The sequence below is a fragment of the Synchiropus splendidus genome, chromosome 6 (genome assembly GCF_027744825.2).
Source record: "Synchiropus splendidus isolate RoL2022-P1 chromosome 6, RoL_Sspl_1.0, whole genome shotgun sequence".
NCBI lineage: Eukaryota > Metazoa > Chordata > Actinopteri > Syngnathiformes > Callionymidae > Synchiropus > Synchiropus splendidus.
The window spans coordinates 18,324,100-18,340,640 of NC_071339.1; the positions used below are offsets into that span (position 1 = coordinate 18,324,100).

The window sequence follows — 16,541 nt, forward strand, 5'->3', positions numbered from 1 at the left end:
TCTCATTGAGGTTTCCAGACTTGGATTACGCCTGCACATGACACACAAGAATTAACGGCCAGAATCCCTTGTACCAGATGGCTTTGCCGATTGGCCAAATCATATCTGCTACATCCTCCAGTCGCCATGCGATGAGGCTGAAGCCTATATAGTCAATCTTCTTACAACCTATGACTTTGATAAGAATCAAGTAGCAGGCGGCGCAATTCGTCACGGAATGGACAAAGAAAAATAAAGTGTCTCACACACATCCCTCTGAAGCTATAAAGGACGGGACAGTTCTTCGTGCTCATTTTAATTCATGATTATTCAGACCACTGAACATCATGGTTTAAAACTATAATCCCACCAAAGAGTGGCACACTTTGGAAGACCAGGGTGGCGCACGAACCTTATGACTCATCGCAATTTTGGGAGTGCAAAAAGAAGTCTTTGTTCTCCACTTAATTACAACAGAGAGGAGGACAGAGAGTTTCACTCATCACAAGCTTGGTGTCAAAGGACAGATCTTAGACTTTGTCGGAGAACAAATGTGTTGAAATTCAATTACTGGAAACACAGGGTATTTGAGACACTTGAAAAGAATCGTACGACTTATAAATAAAAAAAAAAATTATAATAAATATATAATAGTATATAATGTTACATCTATTAAAAAAATAATATAATAATTAATTTAGTATACACATAGTTTGAAGCATTGACAATCATGATCAATATTTATTCACAATATCATTTCATGAAATCGTGCTCTGAGAATATTGATATTTTACATGACTGAAAGCAGTTTAATCATAAAGAGGTAAAATAATTTACAAAATAAAAGATGTAATTTAGTAGAAAATATTTTTCTCCCGCACATAATTAAGTGTAAAATTTACACACACAGACACACACGTTCATGCTTTTCATTTAAACTCACTGCATCATGCATTTGTGGATGCATCCAAATTGATTTTTCTCAGTAAGGAGGAACATAATAGCACATTTTAGCAGTAGGCTCCTTTTTTTTTTTTTTTTTTTTTATCCAGCGGCTAAAAATAGATCTCCATGGAAACACTATGCATCCCACTGGAAATACACGCCACTCAGAACCTTGGAGAATTTTTGAATTGAGTGTGTGTGCAATGTTGTGTAGGTGTGCTGCTGCTGGAAGTGTAAACATACATGTGGGTATGTTACAGACCACCAGGTCTTGACTGAAAAAAAAAAAGCTCTTTACAGATGAACAAAAATGGAATGTAAGCTCCCTTAAAATGGAACTGCCTTCTCCCTTAGCTACAAAAAAAAAATAAAAATAAATAAATAAATATATATATATAGAGATAGAGAGAGATAGAGAGAGAGATTAAAAAATAAAAAATATATGAATGTGAACTTCACTCCTCAAATTTAGAAGTAAAAGTAGTTGTCTTTTTCAAAAAATTAAATGGAAACGCGTTGAAAACGAAACATGCTTCAACCTATTCAATTTTATATTGTCTACAGTACATTACGTTTCACTTCAAATTAGTTGCTGAACAAAATGTCTTTACAGTCATTGTGGGGACATGAATCCATTGTGCTATCTAATGTAATAATCGTTCAATACATTTCAGAAATCGAGTTATTTCAGCATCAACTCATCACGAGACGTGAAGCTGATTCTGAGGGAAGGAAACAAAGCGATAGCGGTTCGCAGCCGCGCAAGGCTATGAATAACAGCCCATCAGCAGCTAAAAGGTAGATAATTATTGCGCTCTTTTTAGAAGATGGAGTGATGGAGAAATGTGTCACAAAGTCCTTCAGCATGACCGCAACAATGGTGACACCATTTGCTGGGATAATTGAGCACAGCTTTCTCGCATGACATTAAAAGTTGCAGCAGTTGTTGTTGAAGAAATTATATATATATATATATATATATATATATATATATATATATATATATATATATATATATATATATATATATATATATATATATATATATATATATGTATATATACACAGTATATACATATGTGTGTGTGTGTGTGTGTGTGTTTGACAAAACACAATCCATGTAAACATACTAATATTCCGGCACTGACAACAAGGTAAGCAAACTGCACAGCTAAGCTAAGCTACACCACACATTTCCCAGTTGTATGGAAAAATTTATTTTCTTCAATGACAAAGAAATGTTGTTGAAGTGTGCTAACATTTCTCCTCACCATGAGTCGTGGGGTTTCTGTATCTCCCCGTGGAGAAACACATTTCAAGCTGCAATCATGCTGTTATACAGCTCTGCGATCATAGCGGGGCATTTAATAGCGAGGGGCCATTTCCCTACAGTGTGGATCGATCGCTGACGTACAAAACCAATTGACACAAGCTTGTGGTCCAAATCAACAACCTGAACGGAAAAAAAAGAAGAGCCTGAGGCTCTTGACTCCTCTACAGCGTTGTTTGTCTCATGTTTGACTTACATGGTGAGAGAAGACGTAGCATCTGCGAGTTAAACTCAGGACAGAACGTGTTCTGCTGCTCTTCATTTGCATGATTTACGTGTAAATTATCTCTTCAGTTCCACTGTCACTGTCACTGACCCTCTTCATTGGTCACCTTTTGACCAATGAAGATGTCAACAGCTCATCCGGAAACTGCCAAGACCGATGTAAGTCATCGAAAGGAGAAAGACCTCAGATCCCACTGTGCCTAAGACAGATTCAAGTACAGGCCAAAAAAACTGTGACTTAAAAATGGTAAAGGGCAAGAGCAGCTTTGGTTTTTAAATGTCAATTTTAATGTTAACTGAAGAAATGTGTTGTATATTTAGTTGAGCATTTAGACGTCTAAACTCTGCTAGGATTGTTAGGATGTCTGAAGTGCAATGTGACACAGGAACAGACCCTGATGCAACTAAAACTAAGATTAAAGATCCTATATGAATGCTTGACACTCTAGAAACTAGTTTTTCCTGACTGCACACGCATCAGAGAATGCCAATATTTGAACACTTACTTCTCAATGACAGTGGAAATGATGAGTGTTTGTATAAGGCAGGGGTATAAAGGCAAGTACTTTTCCACACAATCTACTGCAACTGTTGTGAAGGGCTGTCCAGCCAAAAATACAGAAGAGAAAGGGACTTGAATTTGACTTGGATTCTGAGCCTGAATATATAAACCAAGAAAACAGGCTATATACGGCACAACGTTGTCCACTTCAAATATGTTATTTTGATTATATTGAGGTTCATTTCATGTCATTTTCTGGTTTTATTGATATTGGAAGTGGAAAAACAAAATAAAAAATGAAATATAGAGACAAAATTATTCTTTCAAAACTTTCAGTATCGATCTACATCTTTCTTTTTTTGAGCCTCACTAGGTCCAGCCGCACAGTGCCCAGTTGTACAGACACTGCCTTGTATTCACGTACAGCGCAACCAGTGAGAGTGGGTGAGTCAGGCCTTCAACTGTTTGCATGCAGTTGTTGCTGTAGCCGTTTTCCAAAGTGAAATCACAAACACACACACACCGGGCTGCAGGTAAACAACCGCTTTTTTACAGTCACTGGATGATGCAAATATGTGTTCTAGGCATAACTGAACACACTGGCAAACGAACACAAACAGACACAAACATATTTACTCAACACACAATGTCAAAACTACTGAGCTGCAGGTTAAATAAAATGTTTCGTGGATGCATTAACATGCAGATTTGATTGTGTTGTCTTTCTTTCCAGCACAGCTGTTTCGCGTTACGCTGCCAGATTCAGTAAACAAGTCTGAAATCAGGTTAAATCAATGTGGAAAACTGATCAAACGGAAGAAGGGAGAAAAGGCCAAATTGGTTTTGCAACAGCTCCTCAACATTTCTCTCCTTTGCATTGACTCGAATAAAACAATCATCTGTGTGAGAGTGTGTCTGTGGGGGCAGTTGTACAAGTGGGTGAGTTTAGCCACTGTGCTCTTCTGACTCATGCGAAAGATGGTGGAGTGAAGAGGGACAACTCAGCTCGCAGTTCTATCTGTGGAGCCTGTTCACTTACAAATATAACCTCCACTCATTACAATGCCGGTATAAATATGGCAGACATCACATGCAGGACTTTTATATAAGTTCTCAGTGTGTCAGCACACTGGGCTTTTCACATTGAGGCTCTGTTTTTGTCACGATAAAAAAAAAAAAAAAAAAAGCTCGCAGGCTAAAAGCAAGCTGACATGCTTGCTAAACATCTCATGGATTGACCTGTGCTCTGCTGTAGCAGTGAAAGTGAATCTCAAACTCCTATCTCCCATCTGGGTGTCTGTCTCTGGTTTCGCCCAGGGCTCAGGTAAGCTCTGCACACAATAGGGTCAAGCATTAAAATTCAAACTACCGGTGAAAGTCATGAAATAGTCATGACAGGTAAGGGAAATCTACACAGCACAGTCATGTGGCTCTCCGTGTCAGTCTGCCCGCGCATCAGGGCCACACAACACGCTCAGTCAATCAGCTGCCTGATAGAAATAAAAGGCCAAACAATGAGGTGATGTTATTATGAGATGAGCAAGTTCAATAGAAGCGTCTGTTGGACCTCAGAAGTGAGTGTGGTGTTGAACTGCCTGCGTTTGATTTTACCACCTGACCATTACAGACAGACACTTGGGAAGTTCAATCCAAGCATCATTTCAATGCCGCTTTAACAACAACTGATACACCCCAAATGTGCGACTTAACATGACTTAGAAGCAGACGAAACATTTGTCATGAAACCGAAGCTACGGTGAAAATTAAAAGCAGAGCCAAAGAAAAAAATCTATCTTGAAAACACTTCAGTGCGTAGGATCCTTGAAGTCTTTCTGTAGCAGCTTTCCAACTCCCTTTGGACAAAATAAAACTCATGAATCCCGTTTTAAAATAGCAAAATTCTATTAAAAGTAGTGTGATTTTCTTTCTTTTTTTGGAGGAGGGGTTTCTGCCAAGTGGCTCATTTCCGAGTACCTAAATCCAGGCGTGAAAGCAGCTCTTATCTCACAAGCAAGACCCCGGAGGAGAAACTGTCTGTCTTGGCAGCAGTCATGGCTGCGCCCCACTGCACCCCACAGGGAGACAGAGGAGAGGTCAACTGAGGAAATACGCTGACACGGCGTCAACTTCAGTGCTTTACTTCTACAGCTGAACGTATCACCACGGCTGTCGACTCGCACCCAACTTTCTATGTGGGCCATTAAACATGGCAGAGAGGATGAGGCAGATCATGGCCGACTCAAACGTGTTTCCTCAACCGTTGGCTTGGGTTCTTCTCGGGAGCTGTGTTGTGAGAGCAACTGCCTCACTTTAGTTGTCCATCTTTGAAGAAAAGAAAGTCCCTTTTCAGGAAAAGATGAAGAGATCACAACTCCACTCCAGCTTCGAGATGCACGTCTCATTGATCACTTAGTGATATCAAGCCAAATAACACAGAAAGTCCTGAATGGAGCTGAAGTAGCCATTTTCCTTGGCAGGTTAAACACACAGTATCAATTAAAGCATCTCTTAAGGTCACTACGCCAAGGTTCATTTAAAAAAAAATCATGTATTGAATCCAATGGTGGAAGAAAATGCAGCTGAGCAATGATGAACACGAATGGACCAAAAATATAAAGTATAGTATAATAAAGTGAAAAAGAGTAATACATGGAAATATTCATGGGAATGCGACACAGTATATTATCAAACATGAGCGACATCTTCTTCTCTACCATATAAGAACTGTGGCTAATAATATCAGGATAATGTTAAGGGAAACATGTCTTGTTACTGTTACTGTTACACCAAGGGCTCTGTAGTGAGTCAGTAATGCAAGGTGGGATGGACATATCACAGCTGACCCAACTTACAGTTATTATGAACAAGATATTCAGGAATACTAACACAGACATAATACCGTATATTGGCACAAAGTAAGACAGTACTCCTGTGTGTACCAGGAACATCGCATCATCACCAGAGGAGCACCAAGAGGCACGACTGAGTGTCTCACCTCCAGCACGTTCCTCCAGCATTATTGAGAGAACAGAGAAGGAGGACAAAGAGGAAAGACAGAGCAGAGGTGCAGAACAGGAGTAATTGCCCTTATTAAAGAGACGGCACATCACGTGAGCGATTCTTTGTGGGACAGAGAATAGATAGCTTGGGTCAGGAGGGAATACACTTGCTGTGGTGTGACTGGGGAAATGGGCTGGCCACCAGGGAGACTTTGATTTACTACATCCCCAATAATGTGAGGCTGATAGTGAAGGATGAACGTCTATAAATATCAGTAGGTAGAAAAAAAAAATCTCCAAACTCACTTTTTACTGTCCCAAGTCTTGCCGAATCATAGCGCAACACCCAACAACCACAATCCTTCCCCCTGGTCTTCAGCCTTCAGGTCACAATATCCCCATGGTGTTCTTCACACACTAGACTTTGCTGTTTGACAAGTTTCTGGGCAAGCAAAGTCTAAACTGACCTGAGCAGGGAATCTGTTTATTTTATCTATCTATCTATCTATCTATCTATCTATCTATCTATCTATCTATCTATCTATCTATCTATCTATCTATCTATCTATCTATCTATCTATCTATCTATCTATCTATCTATCTATCTATCTATCTGTCTGTCTGTCTGTCTGTCTGTCTGTCTGTCTGTCTGTCTGTCTGTCTGTCTGTCTGTCTGTCTGTCTATCTATCTGTCTATCTATCTATCTATCTATCTATCCTTGCTTTATGCTACTTTTTAAGCAAAATGTGAGTCAAGTTTAATACACTTTTTCTTCTTGCCTTGGCTTTTTTCCAATCACTGAACATGGTGTTCCTTTCTTCTTTCAGTCCTCACAAATCGCATTCTTGTCCTGAGCCTGAACCGTAATCTGTAATGGTCACTTTGAAGCCTTTACCCCAAGTTCTAACTCCCCAAAGTTTTCGTCTTAAGCTTTTCATTTGGGAATTGTAGAAGTCAGAGTACTGAAACGTAAAAAGAACAGGAGCAGCAAAGACAAACATGTTAACCCCTGAAGGGTTCTGACAGCGTTTGCTGAGCTGTGAAGGATTTCACAGTACAGAAATGTACCTTTTCCTCTACTTAAATATTGTTCCAGCTTTGTTTCCTGTGCTTAAATATAGCCGGCACAGTCAAATAGATTAATCATCGGTGAAGTCTTCAAAAGATGAAACGTAATCTACGTAATAGGTGAATTTAAAAAATAAAGAAAAAATGAATAAAAAATGTTAAGCACTTCAATGTATTCACTAATTCCAACTTTCACTTTTCTTTTCAGCAAAAATAAACTTTAAGTGAGAGTTATGAACCTTTAGTGCCAGAATCAGCAGAGAACAAACCTGCTCTCTAAAATAAATAGTACTCCTTGGCTTAATGTAATTAAAATATTCATTCAACACTTGAAACATTATCCAGGAACCACACGAAAATATTTTTGAAGAACTAAAATAAATTGTGTAATAAGCCTTCCTGTTTCTCTATTAATCCATCCACATATGTGAAGATTGCATTTTTGTCTTATAAAATGTCTTTTGTCTTTTAAAATGTTGATCTACCAGCCACATTTAGGGACACAGCCCGCACCATCTGCAGTGATACAACAACATTACAGCCACTTCAGTGAGAAAAAAGAAGGAAGGAACGTGTGCATATGCAAAGACCTTGTGTCTGATGCAACAACGACTCCTGAATGGAAACACAACAGGATAGAACATCCTGTTCTATTTTGTAGGATTATATTTACGCCACACATGTAAGAAAATGATCTGATTTAATGCAATTCAGTGACCTAAACTTGATTCAGTAGCTTTTAAGGCAGGAACTCTAACTTGTGTATCCCAGAAGGAATGAGCTGGATACTGGACCAGCGCAGGGGAAGCTTCCTACATTCCTGCTGCATCTTGTAAGGCAGTCAGATATAAATGAATTCAGGATACCGACAACAATTAACAGCTGATGCATTCGCATTTTATTTGAAGAAAAGTGCAACCGGCACCTGAGACGGAAAAAACAGCAAGTTACCCACTACAGCACTCAAAAAAAAAAAAAAGAAATGCAACCAGGTTGAATCTCAATTAAAACTGAAAAAACAAAATAAAGTGCAACATTTCTTCAGGTGAGCTGAGCAGTGGTTGAACCTGCTACTACTCTCTTTTTAATGAACAAACAAGAGAGCGCTCATGCTGGGACGGCGGTTCACTTGACCGCAGTGCTGGAGGAGCCTCGACAGTCGGTCGGATATTTGTCGTGTTGCCATTCTATTTGACTACACATCCAACAAACCGCAACCACAACCTATTTACTATATCTGTGTTCTTGCAAAAGCAAAAAGGTTTCTAAACACTGGACCACAGTGATGTCTTGATCTTTCCTCGCTCCGCTGCTGAGGAGCGTGGAGAGGGCGTCATGACATTCTGCCACAGTCACAGAAAGGCAGTGATGAAATACACTGCGTGTTTCCCCAATATGGATATACTCAATCGATTACTTTTCAAAACGACATATGCCATTCAGAATGCCAACCAGCCGAGCACAGATCGAGCTAGCTGGATCATAGGAATATTAATTTTCATGGATCTACTAGATGAACCACTACACCCCATTTAAAATACTGCAAATACATGTAACTACTGCATCCTATGACCAGCATTGCATCGCTGAAGTATTCCTCAACAAGTTGAATGCTGTTGAAGTGAAACTGTACTTGGTTGCTCTGTCCACTAGTCAGATTGTGGATACCAGATCAAATTTGACAAATATATATCAAATATATAGAGTGTATACTTCACACTTTTTACTGTCACTACTTAGGAGGATTTGTTTCTGCCAGCGTTTATCTATCACAAAACAGAACTGTGGAACAGATTTCATTGCTATTTTCAGGAAGCAATGATACAAGCGCCAAGAGAAACTATTCAGTTTTGATCTGAAGCTCCACCAACTTCCTTGCTGGCGTTCCACTGGGCTGTGCAGGTGAGTACGGGAAACTGTTGAACCAGTTGAGTACTATTGATATTTCAAATGCTAAAAAATGTATCTACATATATTGATAGAGGTAGGACACTAACGTTGGGTGGCAATGCATGGACAATAGCTTCTTAGCAGAAGGAAATCTGAGAATATTTACTAGATTAACTTTGTTATTATTATTATTATTATTTTGCTGACTGATAAAAGGTTTTCAAGCGACAGCAATATCATTGGTTGGGCACTATTTTTTTTGCAGAAATGTATGAACTGTGGATGTCTTATGTTTGCATAACCAATGTATGTATGTTTCTTAACAGAGCAAAAAATGGATCAGCGTATGAGACATTTCAGGTTTCAAGTGACAGCGTAATGGTTGACATGGGTATTGTTTTAAGAGTCACTTACTCATGCATCCCCTTGTGGAACGCAAGCATGTGTCATCTGGCCAACATCAACCACTGCAGCTCTGCGGAAACCTCGTGGGTCTATTTTATAAACAATGTCCGCAATCTACTGGGAGCCTACGGACAGCAAATCCTTCCACAGTTTCTTCCTGGTTCAAACCACATTTTCTCCAACGCTCTGGCCTCGTAAACATCAGAGGTGGGAGTGGAGGAGTGCGATGATGAAGGTTATAGATTTAGAGCAGGTCTATTTAGGCTATGCTGTACACTCGCCCGCTGGGATAACAGCGACCGACCAGCAAGCAGAAATAGAATCGGGGGCAGAGGATGGAAAAATGGAAAGAAAGACGTTGGTATGTGAGAAAGGTACGCGGTGAACATGGTACGGAGAAGATTTGTTTGAGCCAGATTGCCAAAATAAATCAGTATCAACAGACTTTGTGGTGATAGAAAGATTCCTTCGAGTCATCCTCCGCACCATTAAAGTGCATGTACCTCTCTCCTAACAGTCTCGTTCTACATTAGGTGTCGGAAGCTACCCAGGGCGAATAAAACCGGGCTGTCAGCAAGACTCCTCTTTATTCTGACAAGAACCAGCTCATACGTCTCCGTCTCTGGTGGAAGCTCAGATGTTGTCAGGACATCCCATCTGTCCCCTGGTTGACTCGTGCTGCAGGGAAGCGATACGCTCCTCACCCCACGATCACCCAGGAAATAAATAGGTAAGTACACCCCTGCTGCGTCTGAGGGAGCAACCTTCGAGCTGTAGAGGAGGATTCAGCGCAGAGGATTAAATGGGCATTACTGTCGACTTTCATCTGTGTTTCCATAATTTATGTAACAGGTTTCACAAGTCGGGTGCAGAGGATGCAACTTAGCTGACCATTCATGTCTGCCGTTATAGACTGTTGTTCCACGAACGCAGCCATTGGTGATGTACGACGCAGTAACAATGAAACCCTGGTGTCACGTGAAAGGGTGGCCACAGGCCAGCGCACACGGACTCAGAGGTCAGCGGCGCCGAGGGGCCTCTTACCATCTGACATAGACCCTTGGGACAAATACACATGGCACTCGCTTGATGACAGCCAGCATTATAGTACGCCATCAAAGATAATTACCATGATCATATTTCTTTGGCTCAGTCCAGTAACCACAGAGCGCAGAGGGACCCACGCAGTATAAATATAGAAACACCTGGGACGGTAATTTATGCCACTTTTCTACAGCGTGTTCCAGCGGAGACGATTACATGACATTATTTATGAAGACTTCTAACATCGTTTTTGGCCATTTCTTGTATTTATAATAAGAACATGAAGCCTTCTATCATGCCGTTGTTTCTTGTTTTGAGCAGCAAATTTTATTTCATTAACAGGTATATCTCAGTATCGATCGAGTAAAGTAAAACTAAGAACAATTCTAATGATTTTTATGAAACACTCTAGCCTGGTTTTTCATTTCTGTTGATGGTGAGATCTACATATTCACCCCCATGTTATGGGAGGTGTATATAAGTACAAGTATTGATCGGAAAGAGAAAAAAAAGACTGAAAATTGTAGTATTTCAGCTCAATGAGGCAGGCACCAACTTATACAAAGTGAAAGCGTAGACAGACTTTCAAATATGTGAGGCTCATCTTCTGAGATGGGCAGATAAAGAACCAAACATTTGGAGCCGAACGGTTATCTTCAGTAGCACGTGTTCGTATTAGGTTTACCTTTACTAAAGGCCAATTTTGTCTCATTTGACTTGCCATCTGTTTATGTGGATATTTTAAATGCATGTGCTTTTATTTTCCATTTAACATAATCTTCTTTATCAACCTATTAAAAAGAGATTTGCTAATCGTCTCCACTACACAAACTGAGGTGGGAAAAAAAAGCGATTCATCTGCAAAGGAAAAGATATCTGTGATCCACATGTGCTGCCCCTGAGACCGGCTCCTTCTGAGGGCCACAGCTGAGCAGGAGAATGGACAAGTGAGTGGGGGGAGGGAACCGTGACAGCTCTTTAAATGTCCACAGAAATATTGATGTGTGCTGAACATGTCAAACTTGCTGGGTGAGAATAAATTGCCTATGTAAATGGGTCTCCTCTGCCGTTGTGCTGTGTGTTTAAGCAGATCTGTGGTTGCGTGACAGGGTTACTTTTCTATACTGGCAGAGAAATGAATCATCTTCAGGTAACTGCTACAATGAGGAAAAATAACATGGATTTGATACACCTGCTGTCAGGAGAACTCACCTTCTGTGGGTGAGGTTTTCAGTCGCTTGCACAGTCCCTCTATTCCCCCGTAGTCCTCGTGGATCTTGATCACTGCCTCAGAGCCTCGCAGCTCCATAAATGAGCGCAGCTCCATGACCGAGCAGCCGAAGACTGCTGCGTGGTGGGAGTCATTTCTTTGGTTCTTGGAATAAAAATCGCTGTTTGACAAGTCCCCCATCATGAGTCTTTTTTTTTTTTGCACTGGATTCTTATTGCTAATCAATGGAAAAAAGATCTCATCTTGCTGTCAATCCGGAAAAAAAAAGGAATCAATAGAAATGTCTTCTGGAGGCTCTACAAGGATCCAGAAATGTAGCCGCTATGTTTGGACGCAGGCTGGTACATGTCTTCAGAGAGAAGCAGCAGGAGATGAAATCAAGCAGCATGCAGAGGCAAAAGTGACGAAACAGAAATAGGGAGCATCCAGGTGAGTTTCGGGGCGCCCCTGTAGTCAGGTCCTGAGATGGGTGACGGTGACGGCTTCAAGTCCTTCAGAACTCAGGCTCACCACGGCTGCGGTCCAGATCCTCTCCATGAGTGGCTTCCCATCGCTCAGCTCAGCTGTTGCCTCCGCTGCCTCTACATGTTGGTCCTCCACATCTCTACAGAGAGGGGAGAGAGCGAGAGACGGGAATCAGGAGACGCTATCAAAGCAGGTGGACGGTGAAGACGGGTGGCTTCCAACTCTTGAGGGCAGAGGTGAGTGACGCAGTAGGCACTACAAAGATGAAGGAAAGCCTCTCACGCCTGCTGCAGTGACTGCCGGTGCTGCTAACCTCATTCTGAGGACACACCAACTGACACAGAGGGAGCGCGAGAGAGAGACAGAGATGATAGGAATGAGAGGGAGGGCGGAGAGAAGAGGATGCTCCTTTCTGGTGCAGAGCAAAGAGGAGTTGTGCACGGGTGGGAGGCTGGGGCTGCTCTGACGACAGACAGCGGCAACACGTCACCCTCCGCTGTCACGGAGGAGGAGGACGGCCCTTCGCCTCGCAGGTACTAATGAGGTGATTATGACAATTGATAAGTCAATAATGTTTTAAACATGAAGCACAAACGAGCTCCTTCTCTTTCCACATGATGTAACAGATCTGTGACGATCATTTTCCAGATTCCCTCAGGTGACACCAGGACGGAGAACAATTCCATCAAGTTGGATTCATGACAAAGAGAAAGCAGGTGGACTCTTTAATTCGCATGAGAGCGATATCACGAAGTGCAAATACATCTGCTGGAAAAACACCGTACCGTACCGTACCGTACCGTACCGTACCGTATCGTATCGTATCGTATCGTATCGTATCGTATCGTATCGTATCGTATCGTATCGTATCAGATTATATTAGATTAGACTATGACTACTACTGCTAATAGTTACAGTGTTATTATTTTACAGTAGTATTGGTATTACTATACACATTATATTATTATATTTTTCTCTCCCTCACCAAATATAATTAAGATACAGTGGTGCCTTGGTTCTAGACCTCAATCCGTTCCAGACGGCCGTTCGAGAAGCGAATTGTTCGAAATCTGAATCGATTTTTCCCATTACAATGAATGGAAAAAGAAATAATGCGTTCCGAGCCTTAAAATAGTCTTTTGTAGGAGTGAATGTAGAGTGTCTGCTGCAGGTGCGCTGTTCGTCTATGTGTGTGGCCGCTGCATGTGGGAGGGGTTGCCGAGTGAGTGACGTCTCTCCAGAAGTGAAGAGGTGCCCGGTGCGTGTCCAGCTCTGAATGTGCGCTTCTGTGCAGTTTGGCTGTGACAAAGTCATAAACCAAGTAACGCTCTGTCCCAGACTCGCCTCATCCCTGTCCCAGCTCCAGCCCACAACAGGACATCAAACCCTGGAGTGCACGCTCCAGCCTCAGAGGTGTGGAGAGCGAGCACCTCCCCACTCTACCACGGTCCAGTGCGGAGACAGGAAAGGTTTTACACCTCAATATGAAGAAAAAACAGTCAGTAAATGTAGCTAACAGGACACGTCTGCATACAGAGGCTGCGTTATACACAATAACAAAGCGCGTCGTGGGTCAGCTGATCGGTCCGCGCGCGTTATGGTTTTTCCAGGTTCTTTCATGGGCGAGTTCTGGATTTTCATTCAAAATCCGAAGCAAAAAAATCTTGAAATTTTTGTTCCAATTCCGAGATGTTCGAAAACCGAAGAACCGCTGTATTTAAAAAGTGCAGAAATGTTTTCTTAAGAATAGGATGGGACATCTGGGACAATTTTATTTTTATTTTTATTTTATTTATTATTTTTTTTAATCAGAATGAGCAATCATGACAAAGAAAAGAAAAAAAATAACTTTGTTCACGAGTCAAACCATATAGCTTTATTTTTGAAAATTAACAGGAAAAAAAAAGTTTGGCTTCCAAAATGTTAGCCACTGACCAGCAGCGGAACCACTTTGAAAGGATGTTAAAATTAGACGACATATCTCCTGTGTAATATTAGATAAAATGGTTAAAGAATGGATGGCTTACAGAATATCAAAAACCAACCTGACCTGCCATAGTTTATGAAGTAATATCTGTCAGCAAAATAAATAAAAATCAGATTTCAATTCCTTTGAAGGCTTCATGGCTCTGTTGAGAGAGAGCTACACAGTGAGCTCTCCTAACTTTCTAAACAGTCCAGTCAATTGCTTGTCCTGTCATCAGTAGCAAATCAAAAGACAAAAGACATCATTGCTCTTCGCACAATCTGCAGTCGAAGCGAGAAATGGCTGAGCCTCTGTTGCCATTGCGCCAACATTCTACAAAGAATGGGGCCATTTCATGGAGGAGTCATCAGAGGACACACACCTTTTGCGTCATATTTATCAATTGAAATTCAAATCTCAAGTTTTGCAGCAGCATTTAACACGATACAAGTGTTCAAATAACTTAACATATTTTTGATTATTTTATTTATTAACAGTACAGTCAGAGATGCTGATTATAAATACTGAAGAGAATACTGAATAAAGTATAAACAGATAAGTAAAGTAGCTATTTTTTGGAAGCTTGAGTCATCAATTTGCGTAAGCAGACTTCTTCTTGGAAAATGTAAACTTTTTTCTAAAGGAAAAAAGGCACGCGGTAAATATTTGGCGTATCCTCCAGTGTTTGTACATTTCTCACGTTGATTGATCGTTGCGACCCGGGTTCGACCCGAGGCGTTGTGTTTGAAAGAATCACCTCGCAGCGCGCTCTCACCGGAGTTGGAGTGACTCCTGATGTATTTGTCCTCGTCCCACAACGCGCAAACACAAGGAGGCGAGCGCCTCACTCTAGCGCCAGACTGTTCGACTTCCTTCCTTTGCACATCAAAAGTTTGAGCGTCCTCTTACCTTATTCCTTTTTTTAGACGTTAGAATAAAATAATGCTTATGAAACTAACTTAGATTTAAAGTTTAGGTTCTTCCTAAAGAAGCAGTGCTCAGTCTGCTACTTTACAAACTCAACATAGATAAGCACATACACGTATCCTGATGGCCATTTCCAAAATGCGAAGAGGAACGTTTGAAAATTGTGTGGTTCAGGATTTAAGATGTGTGGAAGTCAATGAAGCCATGGCTTGGCTGAATCATCTTATGGAGACCACAACAGCTTTAACTGGCTCAAATTGAAGGCCCCCAAGGGTTTGGTTTCACTGTTAAATACCAAAGAATTAATGCAGTACGATTTATGTACTTGGGCACAAACCAAAAGTCTTGCACTACTCTCATAACAGCAGATCATGTGGCTCTTTATTTTCATGTCAGTAACTATCATCTGTAACTTGTGCAGACCTGCTTCCAGCTTGGGGCGACCTCTGTCCTTTCTGAGTGGAGTGGTGTGCTAATTCCAGGCACTCTGATTTCGTCCCACAGTCCAAAAACTTGACTGAGCATTCCAAATTGTCCGAAGGTGTGTGAGTGGTTGTTTATTTCTTTATTCCCTGTGATAGGTCGGCCACCTGTCCAGGGTGTCCCCAACCTCCTGCCCAGAGTAGCTGAGGCAAGGTCTAGACCCCCACGACTCCCACCAATAAATAAGTGGTAGAAAATGTATGACTGACAAGCGCAGCTACATTTCAAGAGATGTTTGTGTGTACGCTGACTCAGTGTGCAACATCTAGCAAACACAATCGCCCATAAACTGTCGTGGAGCCCTGCAGATCAAGACATAAAGAAAGACAACTGTGGCGGTGTTTGCACACCCAAGACTGCTGGCGTCTCACTCATGCTGACGTTACATTCTAGCAGCGGATCAAACCAGTTTCTTTAAGTATTATTGAATTTTAACATCACAGTGAACATATTGAGCCCCAGGGGTTGAAGTTGTGGAAGCATATCACACAACTTTCACTTTCTGACAAGAGAACTCCAATTTTCTTCTGACAAAAAGTAATCCCTATTAATATTTAATTCTGTCTTCGCCATTACAAGTTCTGTGATTCAGAAACAAAAGTCGCACAGTTTCTTTGTACTGGACTTGGCAGACTTGAAATCCTGGGATACACAATAAAAATGACCAGATGCTGGAACCAGCTGACCACCATGCTGTTCCGCGTTCAATCCCTGGGAAACACAGACTTATTTTCCCGTATAATACAATTGCTTGGTTTAACTCGCTCGCCTCTGCCAGCGACAGAAGCGGCTTTAGGTGACACGGACAAACGCTTGGGTCAGCCTCTTGCCATGGGCAGCAACTGGCACAGATGTTTCACAGTGCGCCTCAGCAAACTGCAATAACCTCCATGTAAAGCCGTATATCAACGTACAAAACAAAGAAATCAAATGAAAAACACTGGCAACAGGATGAAGAACCATCATCTCCCTTAATCCACATCCAAATTGATGGATGTGGAATGGATGCTTGTCAAAACATCTATCACATCCGAGTGAGTGTGTGTCCCAGTTGCTTCAGTGTATTGGTGCTGTTACAAAG

General features: G+C 41.3%; 1 protein-coding gene across 10 annotated transcripts in view; it reads right to left on the reverse strand.

Moving 5' to 3' along the window:
• Positions 1 to 16,541, reverse strand: part of atp2b2 (ATPase plasma membrane Ca2+ transporting 2) — a 73,934-nt gene that overhangs the window by 34,936 nt on the left and 22,457 nt on the right. For 9 of the 10 annotated variants that reach the window (XM_053867108.1, XM_053867109.1, XM_053867114.1 and 6 more), the window contains exon 2: positions 11,601 to 12,223. In XM_053867108.1, coding sequence (XP_053723083.1) covers positions 11,601 to 11,802 — 202 coding nt within the window. In that variant the 5' untranslated portion in view covers positions 11,803 to 12,223. Of the gene's footprint in view, positions 1 to 11,600; positions 12,525 to 16,541 lie in introns of those variants that run through there. The other variant, XM_053867116.1, reaches the window with a different exon arrangement.